Genomic DNA, 25,782 nt, shown 5'->3' with positions numbered 1-25,782 from the left:
ACTTGGTTCCCTAGCAGAACTGTAATTAAAATCCAATACTGGACAATACACATTGTTTTGTTTATGATCATGAAACTCTTCTGTGGCATGAGTATAACCCTAACCAGAAACAAAAATCTTCACTCTTCTATTGCTGTTTTGGTATGGGAATTCTGTTTTCAAATTTAGTTCACGGAGTTATTGCGTACGCTTCTTTGTATTAAAACTTCAGTATAAAACAAGACAAAAGCAATAAAATCAAATCATTCAGTCTTGTAAGTCAGACATCCTCTCACTTTGACTTGAGTTATAGTTTAAGAGTCCTTTTCTTGTTAAACAAGCACGGTGAATCTTGTATAGCAGTACAGCTGAAGATACGTAGTACACACTAATAACAGAACTGAAGTAAAATCAACTGATTATACACGAGCTTTAAATCCTTTGACAAAGTACTTTGTTGGAAAAGTCTGATTCTGACTTAGATGTTTAATCCGGATAAATCTTCCTCCCTGCGAGAGGTACATACAGCCTCCTCAGCTTAAGAAAGTAACATGAATAAGATCAAGTAAAATTAAAAGCATGAGTAGTCCACCACAGTTCTCACCACCTTCCCATAAAAAGGTAGGGAGAGAACTTAGTTATACATCACATGAAGTATTATTCTGTTTTATCTTCCTCCTCTGCAGCATAGATAGCTTGATTCCTTCTCTTAATTTTTTTAATGCCGCTGTTCCCATTTTCATTACCACCAATGCGCTTCAATGGTCTCTCATTTAAGCTCTTCTCTTCCACCTGCTTACTCACTCCAGATTTCTCCAGTTCCTCGTTAGTGGAGTCCATAGCATCATCGGACGATACTGCCATGGAATCTGGCATGATCCGGATGTCAGAAAAACTTGCAGAAAAGTCAGGAGGATGATCAGGGGAAGGATCTACAGAACATGTACTCAAGTCTTCATCACCACCTTCTTCATCCAGCATTATTTCGTCTGGATTAATGGATGAAAGTCCAGAATTATCTGTATTATATTCACTGGGTTCCTCTGCTGACCCAGTACTATCCATCTCCTCTTCCTCCTCCTCCTCTTCATGTTCACCTCGTACTGAGCCCTCTTCTTTAACTTGCTGGATCCTGTCATTGATGTCAGTGAGGCCAAACTGGGCACAAAACTCAGTGGTCTGCGGATTGATGGTATGAACTGGTTCCACCTTTTTTTGGGGCTTGCTGGGATCATAACAAGCAGCTGTCAATGTGAAGTTACAAGGAATTTTGAGGTTATGATTCAGCTCTTCTAACACCTCTTTGATGGCTTCTTCTGTCACGCTGTAATCCCACCTAAATAAGTGTATAAAGTTTAAACAAGTGCACTAGTCAAAAGGTATTTCCTGTTCCTGCTGCAAAGAGAAACTTTTAAAGATGGATAATCATCTTACAACAGATACAAATGATTTCTCGGGAAAGTATATTGCCTTTGGTCAATACTGAGATTCCCCTCTCCCCACCAAGGATTTGTGTATTATGTCAACCCACCCAATGAACATTCACCTGCCCACCCCCATAATCCAGCCTGATCTTCAGTCTCACAGTCCAACTGGCAAGATAATCAGCCACCATGTATTTTTTGCCCCTCAAATGGTGGTATTTAAGTTTGCAAAACAAAACTAACTGCCCATGTAGAGCAGTAAAGAAGTTGTATGCTCTAGAGTACAGGTCTTGCCACCATCCCCTTTGTTTTCCAAGGCACTTAGCAAGTCCTACAGGCATTATAGGTTGGAAAACAGAAACAACTCCAAGTTTACTTCCAGTCCAGCAAAAAAAATCATGCTTTACTTTGCATGCAACTTACTTTGCATGGAGGCCATTATTTTCAGGCATGTTCCATGAGGTCTGAGTCACATTAATGAGACTGTTGGTGGCCTTGAGGACTGCGATCCACTCGGCATCATACTCCAGCGAGTCACCTGCACTAGGATCATGTTCTACGTCTATTATCTGTTTACAAAACCACAGAAAACAGATGAGGTGAGTTATTTCTCTTGACGCCAGGAACTGATGAAAGTTTCAAGTGTTACTTCCATGGTACAGAGTTTTGATTAAGTTTCAAGTACACTGACCTCGTGGTGTCAATCAAACAAGTCCTCTCAAGTTAGCCCTACATGGAAGTAAGGGGGCTAATAAAGGACAATCAACAATAATAAAAAAGGCATTTCTGTATTTTAGCTTACAGCAATTAAAAAGCAGAACACCCTTCTCCCTACTGCCAGCTACTGGACAGTTATGCAACTTGGAAAACAGAATTGGCCTACTCTTAAATTCATGCTGCCTTCTAAGCAGATATACATCAAGAATTGACAGCAACAGTTATTCTGCTGTATAAACATGCATTCTTCACACAGCAATTAAATGTTTTTAAACTCTTTCAACAGCTTACAAATTGAAATCCAAATCTGGATTGTCTTCGGTGACATTAACCCAACTCAAACCATTCAGTTAGCCAAACTGCACTGGTCAGCTCTGATTTTAAATAATCCATAAAGTAATCCAACCTTGTAAGACAGTTTTAGGGAAAATAAAATAATAATAGATTTTAAACCAAAGCTACACACAGGTGGGTCACCACGCTGCTGGAGGTAGTACTACTCCAGATCAGTTTTGCTACAGGATTCTAAGTGTGGACTAGCGCCCCAGTGAACCTTTGCAGAGCAAAAGCCCATTCTCCTACTCTCTCCCACCTTCAAGCAAGTTAGCTACTAAGACAAGGGGATCCTGCCACACATCCAAAGGACAGACAGTGAACCTTCCCCTTAAGTTGACAAATAAAAGCCACTTTAAAGTAAGACTACTAAAATGCTTGACTGCATTTGAGGAACACGCTGTCAGCAGCCCCCTCTCAGAGGAAAGGATTTTAGATTCATCCATTTTAGATTTTATAGATGGCACTGCAGGCAGCAGACACAGGCCACAGGCATGAACATTATTTTGCTCTTGGCAAATCAGCTTGGTGACTCTCATTGAAAATTCCCACAACCTAGACCTCCTATTTGTCCACCACCCTTCCTAGCCAGATATGCACCAAACAAAAAGAAGCAGAGCCATTCTCCTAGGAAGTCGCACCAATTCCTGCTGGAATTCACAATACTGAAAGGAAATCACAGTACTCAACTTAGGTCTCAATCCTGTTTGAATTCACGAATCCAGATCTGAAGAAAGGCACTAGATAAGCCAAATAAACTGTGAAAGAAGAAGAGCCTCAAGATGTGCTTTTCTTCTTAAGTTTGACATTTAACAAAAAATAACACAAGAGGAGATTCAATTCAGGTTGAAGTACACCTACTCCTCCAATTAAGTCAAGTACTTGTTCTCAGGTGGAAGAAAATGGTAGGAATAAGCAAACGCTGCGCCTGCCTGACAGGATACAAGGTCTGCTTATTTCAAGACAATACTGTACAAAGATCAATCCACATATGCACCATTCCTAGTTTCTTTCCAATTCCTCCATTTATCACAACTATTCTTTAGCTTATATCTAAGCACAGCACTCAGCAGTCCAGACAAGTGAAGTACTTAAAAAGTGAAAACCCATTGCACACGGTCATCACCTGTAGAAAGTCTCTGTGCGGCAGGCATTTATCCAGAGCCAAAAACTTCGTTGCTTTTGGTAGCTCTTCTTTGGAGGTTGTCTAGGAAACAAATGGTGTTAACACAGTCGTTAGCATTTCTATGAAATTTGACCATTCTAAACAAGTTACACAGAGGGATTTAAAGGCTTAATTTATACAGAAGAGAGACAGAAACAGAAAATCAGCATAGGATTGTAAGAAAGGGATGGAGGGACAAAGATAAAGCAAGACTTCACTGGAAGTCTAACAGGAAGTTGGACAGCAAGATAAAGCAAAAGCCACAGGTCCCCCTCAACGAAGGCAGCTGAGCACACCTACCTTCTTCATGCCAAAAGAAAGACTTTAACATAATTAGAAACAGACTTGTGGAGTCTAGAGGGTCTAGAGTTACATTTTATAGCTAAATAACTTGCAAATAGGAATAGCAAGTCACACCACCCTCAGGAACAACTCAAACCAAGACAAGTTTCAACTTACAGGGCCTGGTTTTTGTCTTTACCCAGGCCAGCAGACTTCACCTGCCAAGCCTTACTACAGGCAGCCTCCCATCCCCAGTTCGCCGCTATCTTCTTTTCTCTATCACCTTGATTTGAAGGTGTCTCCTTCCCCAATAAAGGGGAAAATGAAGTGCTTTCAAACTTAAATTAAGAAGTTTCAAGTGCAGCCATGTCAGCTATTTCATGCTGACCCTGAAGAAGATTAGGTAGTCCCACCACCGATTTGTAACATCTCTTTAACTTACGCAAACTAGTAGTCTTAATACCACTTAATATTTCGCAGCTTAAGCTGAGTTTTAATAACTGAGCAAAAACATTAAAAAGTTGCTTTTCTGGACATGATTACCTGCACTGGAATTCTAAAATGTGCTTGGGACACATACATTCTTGATTATTTTTTTTTCCTCTTTACCTGGTGTTGCATGAAAGCTGCAAATTTAACATGAAGATGTGCTGAGAACCAGTAGGTCGGTTTCAGATGCTGCAGAAGCTCTGAAGCAGCAGGACTTCCTAATGTGTTGCTCTCCACTTCTTGACGGAAGAAGGATTTCATTTTAAGAAGCTGGTTCTTGTTCCCATAGTGATATATGCTCCTTGGCCAGTCATGTGACATGAATATATCAATGGGACGCTTTAACTGTCAAGACAAAATGCATACAGTATAAATAAAACACATATGATAGTCTGCCTTATAAAAGAGATCACATCATCACAGTAAGTGTCAGGCACTCAGAAGACTCCTCTTAAAAATTACAGCTACAGAGCAAGTTCTCTACCCACAATCAAAGGCATCTTCTTCCTCATGAAATTTTTAAAAGGGATAATGGCTAAGCACAATATTCCCCCTCAAAGGAAGCACCCCTCAGAAGTCTAATCAGTGTGTTAAGCGTGTCTTGGTTCAATATTCAGCCTATTTCCAACAGCTGTATCAGAACACACTTCTAGATGAAACCTGACTCCAACTAGTAAGAAACTCACAGTGAAATGAACCAAACTCTTTAAAATGGCAGTAAACCTTTGTCCTATGTTCAGCACCCCTATACCTACTGAACACGTAAGTGTGCAACTGCAACCTGAATAATCACTCACAAGATGCTTAGAAAAACACATATTCACACCACAACCTCAGCCAAACAGAGTAGCCCTTGCGCCAAAGCAGGGAGTAGGCAATGCTCAAAAATAAAGCTAATCTGTCCTTTGAATTTCTCACCATGGAGTCAAAAATACTTCAACCACAGAAATGTGGGATCAGCTTATTCAGCTAGTTCAATTTTGATTAACTTTGTAGCAACCAGCTTGCGTGTCAGACATCTTCCTAAAGCTAACATAAAGCTGGAACAGTGGTCTATAGCTGGAGTACCTTCCGTTCTGTGAATTTTATCCAATTAAAAAAATGAAACAAAAAAACCCAAACCACACTCCTGCCTGTGCCAAATTTAGATCAAATTTGCATTGTTATGCCAAGTGTTGGAGAAGATATTCAGCAGGAACAGCAGTGGAATCACAGCCAACATAAAATGGCCTGTCCGGATTAGCTGGGAGTTGCTGGTAAGATTTGCTATCCAAAGCGTACTTGTTCTGGGTAGCTTTGACGTCTTACTTTTAAGTTAATGAAAACTATTTACCACTGTTTAAAAAAACAGATTTTTCACTAACCTGCTTGAGTTTGAAGACTTCAATGTTCCTTACATGGTAAGCGCTTCTAATTGTTTGCTGGTTGTATGGCGGACACTCAAAGTGGCCTGAAACATTGAAAAAAAACGCAACCTATGTATCTACCAATATCATGGCTACACATGCAAATGTGCTGACACAGCCAAAGAACACTAGGTAGACAGGAACAAGAAAAAGACGGCCATCGACATAGTGAGAGCAGAGCCACCCTCCACGACCAAAACATAAGTTAGGATGTAACAATTTGGAAAGAGTTATAAACTAAAAGATCATGAAGCACTGCATGAGATCTGACTCAGGCTATTGATGCTGTGATAGTTTGTGTTTCTTTGAGGGTGCTGCCACCAGCCACGAAATCACAGCTTAACAGATTCGACAGCAGCTTAAACACAGGCACCACAGGCTCTGAAGTGCAAACATACACCCTGTCAAAAGGGACGTAGTCTTCAACTTTGACTTGGGACAAAACACTCAAATGCCTAGCAGAACTCCTACGTACTCTTAAGAATGAACAGAAAAATTGCGGTTTTTAGTAGTTAGCATGATTGTCAAAAAATCTCATCTCCCACATGCAACATTCAGGCATACAAACTGTATGGTTAATAACAACAAATTTAATTAGCATTAATAGGTATTAGATAAAATCAGACGTCCTAGAAAACTAGTTCGGCACTTTGTAGCTTGAAAGCGACCTGCAGAGCCTCTCTGACACAGTATGTCACTAAATATAATATTACTTTAGAGGCCGCTATTTCATGTGCCGAGGAGATCAGAAAGACTAAAATAGCTTTTATTTGCTGACACCAGGTATAATCTGTCACAAGATTTCTGTCCGCCGATGGAGACCCTTCCAAGGAAGAACTCTTGAACACACCTATAACTAGGAGGAACTGACCTCCAGATGTACTCACACTAAGCCTCAGCTCAGGACAGTACATTCGTACAGTATCACACTTGTAAATTGACTGTTTCATACAAGGAAAACCAAAGAGTCTTGCATTGCATGCTAAAAGGATGCTACTATCGAAAAATCAAGACTGTTCCAACAACAACATTCAAAAGGCACGTTGCTTCCTGCTGGGGTCACCAAGCAGCTACCGATTCATCTACCAACTCCAGAAAACCCCGCGTGTTGAGCCAAGAGAGGTTTCCAGCACAGGAGTCGGTTCCGAGGAGGCACAGCCAGGGCTCAGCGCTCCCCTCCCCGCCGCCCGCCCAGACGGCCCGGCTCTATCCCCCCCGTACCTTTCCGGTAGTCGTGAGACTTGAAGATGCCCGAGATGCCGCCGATCCTCACCCCGCGGAACCGCACCACACCCGCGTAACCTAGGGGAGACGGGAGAGCGGCTCGTCACGGCGGGGGCTGGGGCAGGACGAGAGGCTGGGCAGGGAAAATGCCGGCGGGGAACCTTACCGAGGTAGTAGATGTTGGGAGCCACCCACCCGCCGTAGGGCAGCTCCTGCAGGTGGTTGGACGCCTCGTGGTTCCCGCCGATGAACACCGTGAGGACCGGTGCCTTCTTCTCGCCGGAGTAGTACCTGCGGGGACACGACTGCTGCTGGAGCGGGCCGGGGCCAGGCGGGACACGGCCGCGGCCGGGGCCGGGCAGGCCGGGGCGGGCGGCGCTCACCGGTAGAAGGTCTGCATGTGCCGGTACTTGGTGGGCACGGCCATGCAGCGCAGGTCCGCCTCGTTGCGCACAGCCTGGAAGTCTCCGCAGCAGAGCAGCAGGTCGGGCCGCACGTTGTGCCGCCGCTGCAGCAGCTCCAACGTCTCGTACATCTTGTCCAGGGCGCCATGGCAGCACCCCGCCACCGCCACCTTCATCGCCGCCGCTCCGCCACCGCGCAGGCGCCGCGCCCGCCTTCCGCGTCACCGCCCGGCGCAGGGAACGGGATCATGGCGGGGGGGCACGTTTGTGTACCACGTCATAAACCCGCTCCTGGGTTTTTACACCGTTTGGGTTTGTTTTTTTTTTTTTTAATACAGTCCTGAGGGACTGAACAAAGTTAAAATAACATAGTTAAGCATTAACTTGCTGCTGCGCACCCTGTAATCACAGGACCAAGGCGACGTTCCTGTTCCCCTACAGGACGGATACTAAGGAAACAGGAGTGTTCTCACATACATTTCGTCATTTCACAAGTGCTGGGTTACTGTGGGTTCCTCAGGGCTCTCGTCCAAGCCAGGGAAAGTTCTTCGGGCTTTCAAACCCTTCCAAGCCCTTCAGAGTGAAAGCGCACACAGAAGTGTTAGAATCATAGAACCATAGAATATGTTGGGTTGGAAGGGACCTTTAAAGGTCATCTAGTCCAACCCCCCTGCAGTAAGCAGGGACAGCTTTAACTAGATCGGATGTGTTCCTAGATGCACACAGAAGCCTTCCTAGTTGCCCACAGAAGTGTTCCTAAGTGGCACTCAGCCCTTCTGCTGCCTTTGCCGAGACCTACCAGGCTGTAGGGGCAGAACTCGGTCCGTGCAATGTGTCACCAGGGAAGGCTTCCCAGCTTCTCTGGGGAAGAACAGCAGCCCCTGGCATTTGCCGTGTCTCAGACTTCCTGAAAGGATGCAGGCGAAAGACAGAAAAGGTCCATGAGTCTCTGGAAGACACCACCTTACCCAAGATACACCATCTTGGGGGGGTCCTGAGATTGCCCCTCGAAATTCTCCTACCTTCCCAAATTCATTCTCAGTCAGTCAAGGTAATCTGATACTGCAGTTCCTGGGTTTGTTACCTCAGGCTCGTTTCTCATACTCCATGTGCCACTTAGCCCATGTGAACTGGTGCACAGCAAAGTTTGTAAGGGGTTTTTTTATCATTTTAGTTTTTGTACACTATTCATTACGTGCCTCAACACCCCTGATTTAACTCTGGGTGTTCACTGAGCAAAACCGCTCTGAACTTCCCACAGCAGCCAGACCACAAAGGGAAGCAGCCTGTTTACAAGGTAAGTAGCAGCAAGTTAATGCTTAACTATGTTATTGTAATTTTGTTCAATCTCTTAAGACCGTTTAAAAAAAACCATGTGACTGAAGCACAGATCTCTTCCACCCCATGACTAAGGCAGGTTTGGCTATGGATTGGGCTCTGCTGTCTTAGTCCCTTGCCCCAATGTGCTCCCATATGTCTCTCGTGTCTGGATGTCCAGTCCTACAGCAGAGGACCTGCTCTTCCCTGAGGGAACCGAATGCACAACCCGTCCCACACAACAGGCGCAGGAACTGTGAGGCCAAGAAGGGAGAGCCCCAAGAAACTGGCTCCCATCAGTGGATTGTTTGGGTGGGAGGTATTTGCCCTTTTGGCTGTTGCCTGCCTGCACTGACCCCCCCACTGACTGTATGTGTGGGTTTTTTTCCCTGAGCTAACTATGTTAATTTAGAGCCATGGAAGTAGTTCAGTTTTCCTCTCCACAGAAATAAGAAAAAATAAAAGACATCCTAAGGGTGACAGGGTTGCTTCCCTCATCTCTGAGAATGGGATGAGAGGAGCTCTTGGGGACTTTCCTGTCAAGTGCTTTCTAGCACTTTTAGAAGATACTAAAATGAAGAGGAAAAGCACTTGTAGCTGACTTTTGGGGAGGGATAGCATGGCTGAGAAGGGAGGTACAAGTGCTGGGAGACAGTATACGTGTTTGTGAAGGTGAGGGAGATATAATGGAGGTGCAAGAGCCAAATCTGACATGTTCCAGGTGAGATTCTGAGAAGTCCCTGTACGGTGTGAGGGAGCACAGGGTCACTGGTTGGTGGGTGGTGGAAGGAAGAGGTGCTTAGAAAAAGGTCCCCATGAGATGGGCCTAAACACCACCAGGCTTACTCTCAGCAATGTTCCAGTGTCTTTGGGCACGTCCTCCCTGACTGATAACTGCAACCTGAAAACACAACCTGCAGTGCAGCACAACACGCGGCCAAGGCAGAGCCTGCTCGGGGCCTGCCCACTGAGGCACGGCAGTTGCCTTCCCCATAAAGCTGCACTTCGGCTCTTTTCCCTCTTAATTTTTACCTTTTCTCGCAGGCACCCATCGCGCTGTTGTGCTGGAGGGCGCAACTAACGGCCTGGAGCCGAAAACCCGCTGCGGCAGAGAGATGAAGCCAACCGGTATTTCTGGAGCGGCCGAAGGGAAAACAAAAACCCACCGCCCGGGGACGCTGACGGCCCGGTGAACCCGCAGGCGCGGCGGTGAGGGGGACGAACGGACGGCGGGGGACTGAAGGGAGGGGGGCGCCGAGGCGAGGGGCGGCCGCCATCGCCTCCGCCTCACGGCTGGGAGGAGAGGGAGGGGCGCGGCGCGTGCACGCGCGCGGGAGGGGGTCGGGGGGTGGTGTTCTCCCCCCTCTCCTCCTCCTCAGCGCCATTCCGTCGCCGTCCCCTCACAGCCCCGGCCTCCACCTCCGCGCCCGGGGCCGCCCGCCGCGCCGCGCCTCCGGGGCGGGGCGGACAACCCCCCCCTCCGCCTCCCGGGCGGGCGGCAGAGCGCGGCCGGCGGCGGGAGCGACGGCGCCGGCATGGGACGGGGCGCTGCCCCGGCGGGTAGGTGTGGGGCGGGGCGGTGAGGCCGAGCGGCCGTTGATCCCCTCAGGGCCTGGCGGCGGGGGCAGGTGTCGGGCGAGCCCCGGTGCGCGAACCGTCCCGCCGGCGCTGACAGGGTCCGGGAGGGAGCTGCGGGCCGAGCGGGCCGGGGCGGGTGTGGGGGCCGCCGCCCCGCCATGGGGCGGTGCGGGGAGGGCGGCGGGGGCGGGCGGGCGGGCTGAGGGAAGCGGCGGCTGGATGGAGCTCCCAGGTAAGACGGAGGGTGGAGAGGGAGGAAACGCTTCTCGCACCGCGGGCGGGTAAGTTGTGAAAAGCACTGCGGGGTGGTGGTGGTGTGGAGGCCGGGGCTGTGAATTGCCTCGGAAGAGTTCTGGCGAAGTGCTGGGAGGCATAACGGCTTCTAAGCGCAGCGGGCTCGCTGTAGTTTGTCGCTCAGGGTGGCCCGAGGCTGTTAGTTGTTGTAAGTCAGGAGGTTAACACCGGTGAAGGGTCACCTCTGCTTAGGCTCTTCTTTTTTTTCTGAACGCTTGCCACTTGCCCCAGGACCCTGGGTAGCTGGACCTTTGGTCTTCTTCAGTGCAGCTGTTGGTATATGGTCATGACAGCAGGATTTTCATTTTTTTTTCCAAAGCATTTCTTCATGAGCAAGAAAGCGAACAGCTTTGGCTACAAGACTGCTTGGTTCACGGGCAGACAAATCTGAGATTAAGTTGGGCATAAACTTGTAAAATTGAGATTGAATAACTAAAGGAATGATTTACTGAAGGACGTGTTCCTACTGGAGTAATTCTCTCTGAAGGTCACCAGACTGTACTGGTCTCAAGTAATGTAAATATTTTTTAAGCCCGGGACTAATTTTATTACCTCTGTTCTTCACACTAAAGAAGGAAGCCCTGGAAGACGTGCTGTTCTGTGCCCCCATCTGTCCTGTAAAGGCAGGCTCGCAGTGCAAAGGGAAGAAATCAAGAGAAGAGGCAGGTAGTCCCCAGGCTGTTTGCTATTGAAGTGCTGCCTGAAAGGCTAGGTGTATCTTTCTTCGTGGTGGTCTCATGGCTTTACCTCAGGTGATCAGATGCCTGCTTCAGAAAATAAGTTTCCCAAGCATTTACTTAAAATAGCCACCTCCTTTCTTGATTGTTTCTTGTGAATCGCTCGGCAGGTATACTCTCACAGGTTGTGTAGGAGGAAGTTATTTTTGTGAGAACTTTGAGGAGATTGTCAGTACTATTAGACTTCTCAATTTTGTAAAATTATGTCTGCTGGACTCTGAGAAGTTGAAGCAAGAGACTGGTTTGGCTGGTTGGCTTTTTTTTTTTTCTTCAGTATTTATGTATCTGGAAATGGTAACATTGTGTATCAGATGAGACTGATTTACATTTGACTTCATATAACATAAAAAAGTTGAAGTTCCCTGGTGGCACATAGCCAGTTTCCACTACCTAGACCTTTGCAACCACTGTCATGCGTCATCTTATTTTGTACTCATAATTTGCAGAGGTGCAGCATTAAAGTCAGCTATGGGCAAAGTGCCTTAAGTTAAAGTTGACTAATGTGTGACTGCCAAATACTGCAGAGATTCACTGGTAAAACATCTATTTCATCTCCTTCAGCTGCGGCCTGCAGAGCAGGTGATGAATATTGTGGCTCAGGCAATTCGGAAATCTCGGTAGTGAAGCCCTGTGGTCTAACACTCACTGCCAGTAGCCCGGGAGGTATAAATATGATGCTGCACAGTGGAATTTGTGTTTTCCCTTTTTTTTTTTTTTTAAAGACCTTTCTCCACCCTTCCTGTGAGCACCCCTCCCCCCTTGAATTACACAGAAAACCTGGCTTTAAACAGTAACTCTGAATTTGGTATATCTTGGTCCAGTACAGAGGTTGCTGTGCAGTCTTGCTTCACCTCCTTTATATAAATGTTTTCCAACACTGTTTTTACTTACATGATTGCAGGCTGTTCTTCCCCATAAGACTAGGTTTTCTCCTGTTACACAGAACTGAACTTTCCTGAAGACTAAATTAGAGCTTGGATCTTGTGCTTCAATTCTGGCAGAAACTGGACAGCAAAGTAGAGGGGAATGTTCTCATTCATAATGAAGGTAGTTAACTGCTGTCTTAAAAAAACCTGGTTTCATGCGTGTTATGGGACAAGCTTCTATCCACCAGACCTCACTGTTGCATTTCCTCTGCTGTTTACGTCCCTGGATCTGATTTGCAGAATTTCTGATGTACAACTGTAAGAGCAGTTTCAGCTGAGCGGGTGCTGGGTATGAAAGACTGTAACGTCGCCTATTTTGGAAAATCAGGCCTTGAGCACCAAAAACTGATGTATTCACTTTGTTACAATTCTTGCAGGGTAAAAATGAAGGTAATACTGGAACATAAGTTAGTATCTAAGTAGCATGTAAATACTATACTGATGGAGAAATTAATAATTCTGATTGCAGAATATTGTATGAATAGGATGCAGTAAGCAATACCTGAGGTCACACATGTAACGGGCGCTCTTGTTAAAAATGACTGTTCATTTTAATAAACATTCAGGTTCATGATTGTGAACACTGCTGTTTTACTCAAATTAGAATAAGGGAATCTTTACTTTTATCTGGTTTTCTGTTTCTTGTGTGTATCACTTGTCTTTTTAATCTGCTTCTGTTTAAATACACAGGGGAAAAAGAGATAAATGAATGGAAGTTCTTTTTTTGTTTTGTAAAGATACAAGGGAAATTACGTCCTCTGTCTTACTGGGATGTCAGGCTAAAACACCCTTAATTTTCCTTGGTAGAGGAAAGAGGATAGAAAAGTTATGCTCCCTTAAATTACGTGTTCCTTTGATCACACTGATCTGTGCCTCTGGTGTGGCGTATCGGAGTCATAAGCAGTAGAAGCTGTAGCAGTGCCAGACTTCTTGAATGCTAGGACATGCTGCACCTTTTGGCATAATTCGTTACATTTCAACAGCTGCTCGTCTTCAGAGTGTGAGACAGAGGCTGGCAGGAATGGGCTTGTGGAAGGTATGACTAGTGGAAATGACTGCTTGCTCTTTACTCCTGTGATCATGCCTCAGAAGAGAGGATGGGCACGCAGCACAGAATTGGAGCGTTTCTCCCCAACGCTGTTGTCATCGCTGACCCATGGAAGAGCTGTAGTACTCCAGCTGGGGCCATGTACGGGCTGGGAGCTGGTACTACCCTGGAGAAATGGACCGTCACCTTAGACAAAGAGAACTTTACCAAGAATCTTGAATGCATGAGGAAATAAGTGAATAGAGAGTAGCGTGATACAGATAAGACATGAAGAATTCAGATAGGACAGTAATGAGAAATGTATGAGCTCTGAATAGATGGGAAATGAATGAAAAAGATATTTTCCTTTATTTTTTTTACTCATGCCTTGCTGAGCTTCACGGTGTATGTTAATGTATTGGGGGCATGCTAATGAGCTAAGATGTTGGTTCTATACGGACATGGGGCTGGAACAATAATTAGTTGGCAAATTAGTTATACTTAACAGGTTGGTGTTATGTGGAAAAATTGTATGAGCTTTTAGTCTCTTGCTGTCTCATCTGTATAACTGGAAACTGGTCTCATGGGACACAAATTCCTGTCTGGTTAGTTTTAGTTCCAAGTCTGTGTGCAAAGGGAAAGTTGAAGAAAGGTATTTCAGAAAAGCTGAACAGAGTGAAATCTTTCTTGATATTATTAACTATCCTCCTCCCCAGCTGATACCCATAACGACAAGTTCTGCAAGGCCCATACATCGGTTCTCCACAACAGAGTTTCTAGCATACCTGTGTTCAAGGACCCTGCGTGCTCGTGTCTGTGAAGGGTATAGCAGTACTGGAATATTAGGTAACCCTGTGACTTAACCTGAAGGAATTATACTGAATAATACTGCATTCACTACCAGCAAGTCAGTATTTTAGAACAATAGTTCAGGGTCTAGTGTCAGGTTTATTTTTAAAAAACAGTGTAGACTATTGTTATTGATACTAGCCCAAATCTTTGAGTGTTGGGCTTGCATTACATTGCTGCTGTAAACATGGAGAGATTGTATTTAAGTTTGTGTTGGGAGATTTTTATTTTTTTTAGGGTAAATCTACTGAAATAGTTTTCCTAATGTAGAAATTGACTTCTCCAAATCCATACTGACTGCAAAGCAGTACTTATCATCCTGTCATGGACAGTGATTCTCAAGGTCATGTCTACTTGGAAGCCTGCCTTGATAAGCACTCCCATTGCGGTGACCTTCATGGTTCACTGCAAGAGTGCTTAAGTCCAGCTTCAGTTGGTAAAGTTAGATGGTCTGAAGCTATTTGACAAGAAGGCACAAGAGACAAACAAGCGAGTATTCTGCTGTTTCTGGATTTTCAGAGAGTTTAACAAAGTTCTTTGTTAATGCTTCTTAAAGGAAATGAACTGCCATGGAGTAGGAGTGTAGTTTTTTCAGTAATTAATACCTGGTTGAAGTGTAGGAAGAACTGTCAGCTTTTCTAGTGAGGAGTAATCAGTAGTGGAATCCCAGGGGGTTCTGTGTTCAGGCTTGTGTTTGCTCAACATAGTCATAAATGATCTGGAAGATAGGCTGAGTAATGAAGCATCAGTATATGCTGGAAATCACAAAATTAGGGTAGCAGAAGCAAAAGGTGTCTGGATTTGCAGAAGGTTCTCACAGTACTTGGTTGTTGGCAAGTGGTACTCGATACTAGTAGATATGAAATAGCGTGCCCAGGGAGAAACAACTACCTGTGTCTGTGCAGTGATGAGCTCTTAAGAATCTATGCCATTCAGGAAAGAGATCTTTTAAGTAATGCAGATAAAGCTCTGTGAAACTCTCAGCAGCAGATAAAACAAATGGCAGATAGAAATGACAGAGATCTCTAGAAAAAGGAGAGGGAGCAAAACAGAATGCCACGGTATAAATCCATGGTATGTTTGTGTAATGAATAACATACTGCCCTCAGAGTTAGGGGCAGACATTCTCCCCTTTCCAAAGAGTTTTAGTAAGATTAGGGGAAAACCCAGAAGAGCATGATTGAAGCAGCTTTCGTAAAAAGAATAACCAAATAAGCTGGAGTTTAGCCTGGAAAATACACGATTGGAAGCAGGACAGATAAGAGGAAGGATTATGATAGCAATCTGCAACCATGGGAATATGAAGCAATTGTTCCCTATTTATATTGTCACCTGAGCATGGCAAGAATTAAAGGGCATCAAGTGGTGGCCAAGCAAAAGGTAGTAACTTTTGACAGTAAGTATTAAAACATGGCCCCTTGATTTCCCCAGAGTATTTCTGGGTCCGTGGCATCCTTTGATGAGAGGTTTCACAGGTTTGCTGCTTGTTTTAACCTGCTTCCTGTAGCATTGTTCGATTGCACCTAGTTCTTGTGTTGGAGGAGAATATGAGCAGTCAGACCCTATCTACCCTTTCCATGCCATCCATGATTTTGTAGAAGGTTATCATATTCTTCCAAGTCATCTCTGTTTGAGTCTGATATGCCTGGTCCTGCTCTGTAATTTCTCACTGACAAGCTGTTCCAGACCTTTGGATCATTCTTGTTGCCCATCTTCTAACCTTTCTTCAGAGACTGTATGAAAATTTTAGTCTCTGAGAGTGAATACCTTCCTCTTGCATAGTGTTTTATCACTAAGTCCCTGCACACTGTACAAAGGACAATGATATCATTGTTTCCTCTTGAAAGATAAGTAGCAAGAGGGACAGAAGGGATAAATTAATCCAGGTGGTTATGAGAACAGACACTTGAGAACGTACTACCTGAAAACAGTGAGGATTGAAAGGAAAGAACTATACAGTGATAATATTAAATTTTGAAAGGCAGTTCAAAAATTCATTTCTGAATGTGATTCTCATCTGTTCATGGTTTGGGTTCCTGCATCTTAAAGTGTGTAGCTGAATCAGAAAAGCTTATGAGAGGGGCAGTGGAAATGATCAATAGGTGCAAAATGGCTTCTATACAAGAACAACTGAGTTAAGCGAGGACTAATAATCCTGGAAAAAAGAAGGCAGAGGGATGACATGGAACTCTGCAAATTCAGGAATGCTGTGGGCAATGTGCGTATAGGTCTAGCGTTTGTGCTCTGTTTCAGTACAAGATCTTGACATATTGAAGCTGGTGAGTGACAGAATTGAAATGGTTGGTAGGTGGTGGAAAGTCTTGTCAAAAGATGCTCTGGATGCAAAAAGTTTCTGTTGAATCCAGGGGATGCCCAAGCCCATGGGAGGGGAAATCCATTGGAGGTTAGTAAGGACACAGAAACCACATCCAGCTTCACAAATCTCATGAGGTGAAAACAGTTGGAGGCCAGGACAGTACTGCTAGGAAATACCATATATCTTTTTCTAATACTATTCCTTGAGCATTGGCATATAGCCACTCTTGGAGACAGATACAGTTGTTCTTGTGTTCTTGTTCAGTCCTGAAGGATGGGTTTCATCTAACATAACTTGCCATCTCAAAATTAGGTTGTTTTTTAAGCTCGGTGGGGTAATTTTCTTTTTGAGGTGCCTTCCTCTCTGCATTGACTACAGAGAGTACCTGTAGTCTAACCTGTAGTTAGGAGAGTACCATCTAATCTTAAACTAGATGAATTCCACCTCTTTTGTGTCTTTGTAAGAACAATAACAAATTACAGACGGAATTCAGAAAAGAACTATGGCAATGACTTTGAAGACGTTTCTCTTCCAGGCTCTCTCTGGCAAGCCTGGAAAAGGCCAAGAGGTGGTTTGATTACAGTGTGTCGGTACTTGTAGGTGAGGAAATACAACTTCCTGAAAGCTTTTTTAAGTTAGCTTAAGAAAGCCCAATGCCTCTTTGCTGGAACTTGATGTTGAACATACTCAAATTGGAAATAATGGCCCCTTTTCTATAGTGCGTGTAATTATTGAAGCCCTTAATCATATGAAGAAACATACTGTGGTTCAAATAGGAGTATTCAGTTTGACTAGGTCAGATCCTCTGAGCTGGGTTATGAGGTAAGTCGGGATCTGTGGCCATCATGGTCTGTTGCTATCTCTATAAAGCATGAAATAGCTTAAAACTCAGGATGCTTTGCTAGTGTAAGTGGTATAAGCACCTCTAATCCTAAAACTTTACAGATGCAATTGTAAATGGTTTCTTTTTACTATAGCTGAAATGTATGTGTCTGTGTCAAATTCCCACTGGTCATGAGAACTGAAAAGTTATCACAGCTGCAGTTCCTGTCTAAGTCCAATGTACAAAAAAGTCCTTTTGGATTAACTATACGTGCTGCCAATAAGGACATCAAAATGTTGTAAATTGTAAATATATAAGAAATACAGGACAAAGGAGCAACTCAGATGGTTGGATTTTTTTTTCTTCCAGACTTCTTCAGTATAGAAAGAAAAGTTACTCTTTTTAGTCTCCTGTTCAAACTATTTTGGAAGGTAAATTGTGCAAGTGATAGCGAATTGTAAATAAGTTCCTTTGGGATGGGGTTCAAAATAATTTATGTAAATGGCTCGTTATAACATTTCTGCTGAATTCGGCAATGGGTTTGTTACAAAAATTTCTTACCACAGCTACTGCTGATATGATTCTACCACAGATGGAGTACCTGGTGATGTTTTTAACACTAGATTTTCAGGGAGTTTTTCAGTGACCATGTAGAACACTTTTTAACATTACTAGTGGTCACGTGAACCCTGTCAGTTCTGGCCATGACTGGGCCATTGGAGCAGCAACCACTTGGCTCTGTGATCAGAGGCCCTTTGGATTTCGTGGAGCATGGCTCAGTGTCAGCTCCTTTACGAGCTGCAGAACAGCCCTCTTAACTGAGTGAGTCACCTCAGCTATTCCCATCTCCATCCTTGGAGTGTGCGTTTGTAGTGTGCTCTTGACTTTTAAAGTTGACTGTGTTCTGAGTTGAGCCAGGTAGTAAGAAAAGTATCGATATATCTCAGGGTCCAGCACCGTTCTGTAGTGGGGTTTAGAAATAAAGAATTTATGAATAGAAGATTAATTTTTTTTTCCTATTGTTTGGCAAAGTACCAAACATTGGCTGCAAGTTGTGCTTTGCAAGAAAACGTTGCTTTATTATTTGCCTGCTTTTGTTTTCTATGAGCAATGTAGTTTGCTCCCAGATTTGCTTTGTTCTGCAAACAAAAATCAAGCATCTCTAAATAAGAGGATGCAGTTATATGCTGCTTTTTGGCACCACAAGCTCCTCTACGAAGGCAAGATTTGACACCTGATTGCATAGCTAGGCTGATACTTCTGAAACTATATTGATGACTGTCCAAGTGGAAAAACTGTTGTTCTGTCTGTCTTTCTGTTTGTCTTTTGCAAGAATCTCAAACTGGAGAGCTTATCCTGCCACCTCTTCCGCTAGAAACAAGCATGGTTGCATAGTGACACCTATGCTGTGTGCTGGTGCAGGAAGGGATAGTTTACTCCATATTGCGTGTTATGATGGTTTCTAACTTCTGATCACTAATAATATTGTTGCTGGTACTGGAGATAAGAGTTCAAGAAGTTTTTTGCCGAATTTGAGACTTGTAGAGGCCTGTCCTGTAGCTTTCTAGACTTCAGTTTGCAATTAAGTCAAGCGCTGGCTGACAGTCCCCATCCTAACAGATTGTCATTGTTCAGTTATTTAACTCCAGCATAATCTTTGCATGAATAGAATTTCTTGTGTGTCTTATAGAATAACCTTTTATATCATTAGTATCTGCAATAATTTTTTCCTTTGGAAAGTGATTCATGTCATCTTGCAGATAGGAAAGACATAAAGCATTATTCTGCAATCACACAAGAAGCCCTATTCATTCATAGTTTATATTGTGAGGCCAATCCTGTATCCTCAGGGTTGGGGTTGGTTTCGTGGCAGCAGTCCTAATTACAGAATCTTTCTACAGTATATCTGAAATGGGGGCCATTCTAGAACCACAACTGGAATGAAATGGCAGGCTGAAAAGAACAAAGTATGAATGTTTCTTAACGCGTTCAGTCTTTCCATTGTTGCTGTTCATAAATAGTAGGTTTTAGTCACCAACTGAAAGTCACAACAAAAGCCCATTCAAGCTGAGTTTGAGACCAGGTTCCCACATCTGATAACAGGAATACTCTTCTCCTAGGTTTTGTCTTGACTAGGTTTACGTGCTGGATCATGTTTGATGGATCACTGTAAAAGAAAGCTGCCACCTGAGCGTGTGATGCCTCCGTCAAGCCAGTGGAGAAATGAGAGAAATAGTTTCTATTCCGCATCTATGTGCATTTGTGTTGCCTGTTCAATATTTTATTCTGTTTTGTTTTGCATAACTGGAGTCAAGAACAACTTTAATAACCCTAGTGTGTCTTTGCAGTGATAATAAGGCAAGTGGTGAATAATCATTGAGAAGACATTAATTAATCTGGTTGAAAAGAAGATGCCAGGTTTTTTATATCGATTCTTTGATCAGTTCCTTCCTTGACGCAGCAGTAAAAGCTGGAGGTAGCAGTTCTGTGTTAGCCTTGACAAGTTTGTGTCTGGATTATGTTGATGTGTGATAGTACCAGAGAAATACAGGCAAATTGGAAAGAAACTAGAGAATGCAGCAAACATGGCTGGAAGGCCAGCCTTAGACTGAAGCAGAAAGGGCTGGCCGTTTGTAACGTGGTTCAGCAATGGTTTAGGGCACAAGCACCCGAAGTATGAAGCGGAGATGGTGGGAAGAGCGTTGTTACTGGGCATAGCTGGAAATACAAAGTTGAACTAAAAAAGAGTTAGTTTAGGTTGGGAATCTAGGAAACCTTTTAATCGAAGAAGAACTTGTGGAATAATCTTACTGACACAAAAAGCTTCATTGTTTGAAGGTGGCTTAAAGAGAAACTGACTTAGTCCCAGTGGAAGGGGTACATATGTAGGGAGGAAATTACTCTTGGAGTGATATAGGAAAAGGAGACAGTGAGTCTAATACATTATTTCTCTAATTAAGGAATAGCTTAATCAAGATGTAATTATTTCCCAAATTAGGCATAAAGCCAGACTATTTTTTGGTGGTAAAAAGATGACCAGTCTCCCCTTGCTGTGTATGATACAGACAGAGGAAGGAGTTCTGAGAAAGCCCCATGTTTTTTGAGAAGCAATGTTAATTCTTCATCTGCTGTTCTGAAGACCTCCACTTTCTCTAAATACTATAGAACTTTTATTTCAGGAAATGCCAGAAAGCTTGTTTGTAGTTGGTGGAGGCTCAGGAAAGGAAAAGCAGTAGACCTCTTACCCTGGATGTGTTAGAAGGCACTCTCAGGGAGTTTGTGGATCGTTTGCCTTTTCGGAGGCATAGAAGCATGGTTTTTCCTGTCTGAACAAAGCCCATTAAGTCCTATAAGATTAAGACATTGGGGAGCCAATAGTACTTTTTTTTAACTGTGGCTCTGATTCAGCAGAGCATTTAGCACACCTGATGGTGAAGCCTCAGAGTCAGTGACTGGAGGGTGTGGAGTCTTATTACCCAGGTTTATGCCTGATGGTGTAAGCACCCCGGGGTTTAAAAACAGTTTTGTTTACGCCCTTTATCCCCTGGCACCCTGACTCACTGCTGTGGCTGGGGCACACCTCATACCTCTGATCATCCCTCTGGAAGGCCCTCCCATGCCTGTGGGGCTTTGGGGCAGTGCCAGTGGGTGTAGAGGGGGACAGAGCAGCGGTGTTTGATAGGCAGGTGGCAGCCTGTTACAGATACCAGCATGGTAGTTGGAGCAGTTAGTTCTTCATCTTGAATGCAGTCATTTCAATGCTTTATATAATCCAAAGAACAAGTCGGGAAGGTTTCGTTATGATGTGCAATTCTATCTGATTGCAATGAGCAGACATGGCACGTGACAAATTCCATCAAATAATCTTACATCAGTGCTTCTCAGTTTCTAATTAAGGCTTTAAAATACGTAAAATGTGAATGTTCAGCATGTCTGTGCCATCCCCAGTCCTAAATTACAACAGCACCAAACTCTAAGGTACTTCCCTTTTGTGTGATATATTTGTACAGGCGTATGAGCTAAGGATAAGTGGGATGTGACGTGCATGGAGGGCACTCCGTCAGCTGCAGGTCTGGACTTTCACATAGTGATAGATATTTACCTTTGAAAACTACAAAATAAAGCCATGCTGCAGTGTGACTTAGCTGTGATTTAATCGTGTTTTATGAAATGGATTTCTGTTTGTACAGGAATAGAGGGTGCTCAGAAATTCATTGGGGTGTTTATTGAAGTAGTCAAGAAAGATGAACGAATGTCTAAAATTTAAGACGCTTAAATCTGGGATTTCTTATCTTTTCCTAACAAAGTTAAGCAGCCTTTGTTTTTTCTGGTGCAGTTCTGTCCATGATGATAGGAAATGCAGCTGGAAATGGCTCTAAGTGTAAAACACTCGATTCATAGTTTTCACAGTCTTAACCTTTACACACATATTACTTTCTGCTCTTGATGTCTGCACCAGCGAACTTATTTAATGAAATCTGCTGCTATTTATGGATTATAAGAGAAAGAAAAACAGTTATTCCTCCTTAATATTTTGCCATGGACCCAGAGACCTTGGTGAAAGGCTAATGGAAGCCAATGTGCCCTTTACTAAAGGCCGTTCACTCTTAGAGGCATTCATCTACTTTGCTGCAGGCTGTTTGCAGCTTTTTATAATCCAGAGAGTTTGGAAATCCTGAAAGTGCTTTTCTCTACTGCTCTTTGCCTTATCTTTAGAGTCTTGGAAAATGAAAGTCAGAAATTCACAAGACGATCAAAATGTTTTGCTCCATTAGAATTAAAGGTAATGCTTTTTTTTCCTTCCCAGACTGAACAAAACAAGTCTGAAAAAAAATTAATGAGTAGTTAAAATAGAGCTGTTAAAATGGCAACACACAGACAGCCTGTGTATAAATATAGGCTAGCTCCTCAGCAGTGTTCTTATTTGGTAGATCTGAGTGAAGGAAAAATATCAGCCTACTCTTATTCTGTATAAGCCTGTGTGTTGGTTGTTATGGTCTGGTGCCATATGTTTGGTAGTAGACAAGGCTGCATATTACATGGAAATTATAATGACTCTTCCTTTTTCTTTTTTTAATTGCAGGGACCTACCTTACCAGTGTGAGAGGGGAATCTCACAAGCATACTGTGGATTTTTTGTCTGTACGTGCTACTTGATTGTCTATCTTTTACTGACCCACCCAAAATAGAGAACAAGGATCGAACAAAAATCATCGTCCTGTCACTTCTGCCTGAGTTTTCTGCCTGAATTTTATGACACCTGCTGGAGAACCTTCATTAGAAATGGGGCAGCTCATGCTGCATCTGTGATCAGCAAAGTGTTCTGCATGGAGTATAAGAATCAAGTTGCCTTAAGTCAAACGATATGCAAGTTGCACTAATTGTTGTAACTGTACTGCTGATGCCACTCCAGACTTCGATAGGGCTTTCGAAGGCAGTAGTTTCTCATGTAGTTTGAATGTTTTCAGCTGACATTTGAATGTTTTTCTTAAATCTGGTGTGGCTATGAAAAGTGTGGGGGAGGTGAACTTTTTCCTGTTTAGTTCATGGTGAATTTTGAAGTCTCACTTCCAAGTGTGATCCGTGCTATGGCAGCAACCTACAGGCTTATGGTCAGTTCTGTGAACTGCTACAGCAGCGTGGTGATAGACCAGCACTTTCAGCACACCGTGCATTACTGCACAGGGACTTGCCAAGTGTTTAAGCGAGGAGTTACGTGCATAGTTGCCCACCACAGTGTCTGCGCAGAGCTCAGTGTCCAAGATGCCAACCTTGACCATAAAATCCCTGTTCCTGAAAATGGACTTGCCTTGCCTGGAAATGAGGATTACCACCAAATCCTCCCAAATAATCCAAGAATCAAAAAGAGCTCTTCAGTGCAAGCCTCGAGCAGTTTAAAAGACATTACCGGTGAGGCGATAAACCTTGCCAGTGGTAAAATAAAGGAATTCTCCTTTGAAAAGCTCAAGAACTCTTCCAGTCATGTGGCCTACAGAAAGGGAAGGAAAGTTCGGTCAGAATCATTCAGCAGACGATCATTTGATTTTGACTTGATTTATGGGCACTTCAACAACGATGAGAACTGCCCTCCATGTGGCTTTTTGCAGAGTCCCTCACCTGTGGAGAAATGGCAGGAGAGCAATGATGCTCCAGAAGTCAGCATGAATCCCATGGTTCCCTTCTCCCCTCATTCCTTCTCTGAAGAAAACTTCATTACCCAGATTTTGGAAAAACACAAGCTAGATGGTTCTTCTGGTGGAGATATTAAGGTGTGCTTAGACATCTTGCTCAAGTGCTCAGAGGATCTGAAAAAATGCACAGACATAATAAAACACTGCATCAAAAAGAAGTCTGCAGACAGTGTTAGTGGAGGGAACAGCAATGATCCTCTGGCTAATTCAGAAATGATATATATGAATTTGATGACAAGATTTTCTTCATACCTGAAAAAGCTACCCTTTGAGATCAAACCACCAGGACACAAGGAAGCCAGTGACTTGGCAGAACTAGTTAACTGTTTCCATGGCTTGCAGCAAACTCCCTTTCCCCCAGTATTTGGCGATGAGCAGCCACCTAGATATGAAGATATTATTCAGCTGCCGTCTTCAAGTGCTGTTCCTCTTGGACTAGCAGGTGATCCATGTGAGGTGACAAGCACCTCTCAGTCTGTCCAAACAAGTACTGTGAGCTTTACCTCAAACTCCCTTCATGGCGTCCCACAGGAGAACAGTGTGAGAGCTGTGAAAGATGCTTGTGCTCTACCTCAGTTACCGGCCACAAGCCCTTCTGACTGCACGTCTTCCACTGAGGCTCTGTACATTGAGGAGGAGTCTGATGGGGAAAGAACATTAGGGAAAATAAAGAAGGCAGAGCAGAAAGGGGGCTGGGAGAGTTTAGAGCGCAGCTACCAGCTAGCTGGTTGTTCAGATCTATCTGCCGATGCTCAAGCAGAACATGCTAGAGTGGGAGATGTTGAGCTCTCCCACGCTTCTGAGACAATTATTCCTTTAAAACCAGTTTCAGATTCTGTATCGTGTGGTTCTCAGGCTGATGTCTCCAAAGGAGAACGGATGTGTAGTAAGATAGACAAGGATGAGATAGACAAACTGCTGCTGGACTTGGAGTGCTTCTCTCAGAAAATGGAGAGTACTTTGAGGGAACCCTCCCTAAAGGAGAGTGAACCTGCCCGTTCGAAGGTGTTTGGCTGGCAGGGTAGGCAGGTACTACCTCTGGCTCTTGAACCCAAAAGTAAACCAGTTGACCCCACTTCTCCTTTATCGAAAATCATGGAAACAAATGGTCATAAAATGGAAGAGGATGACAAAGCCCTTTTACTGCGTATTCTGGAAAGCATTGAGGACTTTGCCCAGGAACTGGTGGAATTCCAGACAGGCAAAGGAAGCTTGTCCAAGGAGAGGGAAGTGATGCAGATTCTTCAGGAAACTTTAACAACTCCTTCTTCACAGTCCCTCCTTGCAGGGCAAAAAAGCTATGCTGGGGCTGCCTCCAGAGACTCTGTTCCAGCTTCCATTCAGCAGGCCCCAGAAGTGATTAAGGTAAGAGAACCAAACCTTTGATGGGATAGTGAGTAAAACAAACATGGAAAAATGGGGGAGGACTACAGCTGCTAAGTGATTCATTGTGCTTTGGATGCTGCAGTGTGGAATAACGTGCTCACCTTGGCAGAAATGTAGCATTTATTTAAATACAAACAAAAAAAGGAAACTAAAACCCCTAAGCAAACAAAATATGCCCTGATGTGTGGTTTCCCCTTTGAGCTTGTTCCTTTCCTGCTGGTGATTTAAATGGGTCCTTTATAGTAGAAGGTAGAAACAATTTTTAGCTAACTACTTTATTCCTGGGAGAATCTCACCACTTCACTGAGAACTGAATGTTCTACCTCTGCCTTTCCCATCTCCGAGCAGACTCCAACAGCCTTTGTTGTTTTCCTTATCACTAGTTCCTGAAGAGAGAGATCATCCATGGCATGAATGTCAAAATCTAGGAAAATTTAGTTTTCTTTTCCCTATCCCCAATGCATAGAGTCATTGTGGAGTCTGCATTGCTTGTATCTCTCAAATGAGGGGTAGGTTTTCCCAGGAAGAAGGGTCTTGGTGGGAGCCTGCTTTAGAGGGAAGCCAAGGCTTTTCATTTGATAAGGAGTGCCAAATTTTCAAGACAACTTGGTGACAAACTGCCAAGTGCACAGAGAGGGCTTCAATTTCCAAAATCCGCCTTCCACATAGGCATTGAAAAAGTGCCCGGGTTGTAAGTGAACTTTCACAGTTCTTTCTAGTTGAAGCACAATGTGCGTGTCTTCAAAACAGTCCACTTGCCTGAAAATACAGGTATTTGGTGCAATTCTGAAAGGACCTGGGTGCGGCCTGTCTGACCCTAAACGACAGTGCTGAGATCTCTTTAGACTAGACTCTCCAAGTGTTTCTGATGTTTCTCTGGGCATCTTACAGAAAATGGTGAGTATAACCTTGTC

At 43.9% G+C, this 25,782-nt stretch overlaps 2 protein-coding genes across 3 annotated transcripts in view; one reads left to right on the top strand and one right to left on the bottom strand.

The window, feature by feature from the left end:
* Positions 1-450: 450 nt before the first annotated feature.
* DBR1 (debranching RNA lariats 1) lies at positions 451-7,721 on the bottom strand. The gene is made up of 8 exons (XM_074592003.1): positions 7,403-7,721; positions 7,186-7,310; positions 7,017-7,097; positions 5,754-5,839; positions 4,510-4,734; positions 3,580-3,660; positions 1,827-1,972; positions 451-1,315 (listed from the first exon to the last, which is right to left on the bottom strand). The coding sequence occupies exons 1-8, from the start codon at positions 7,597-7,599 to the stop codon at positions 637-639; spliced, it is 1,620 nt and encodes a 539-aa protein (XP_074448104.1). The 5' UTR covers positions 7,600-7,721; the 3' UTR covers positions 451-636.
* A 2,443-nt stretch (positions 7,722-10,164) lies between these two features.
* Positions 10,165-25,782, top strand: part of PPP2R3A (protein phosphatase 2 regulatory subunit B''alpha) — a 56,417-nt gene continuing 40,799 nt past the window's right edge. The window contains exons 1-2 of one of the 2 annotated variants that reach the window (XM_074591990.1): positions 10,165-10,300; positions 22,375-24,847. In XM_074591990.1, coding sequence (XP_074448091.1) covers positions 22,838-24,847 — 2,010 coding nt within the window. In that variant the 5' untranslated portion in view covers positions 10,165-10,300; positions 22,375-22,837. Of the gene's footprint in view, positions 10,301-10,483; positions 10,551-22,374; positions 24,848-25,782 lie in introns of those variants that run through there. The other variant, XM_074591991.1, reaches the window with a different exon arrangement.

This window comes from Larus michahellis, chromosome 6, assembly GCF_964199755.1.
Source record: "Larus michahellis chromosome 6, bLarMic1.1, whole genome shotgun sequence".
NCBI lineage: Eukaryota > Metazoa > Chordata > Aves > Charadriiformes > Laridae > Larus > Larus michahellis.
This window is presented reverse-complemented; position numbering and strand designations above follow the sequence as displayed.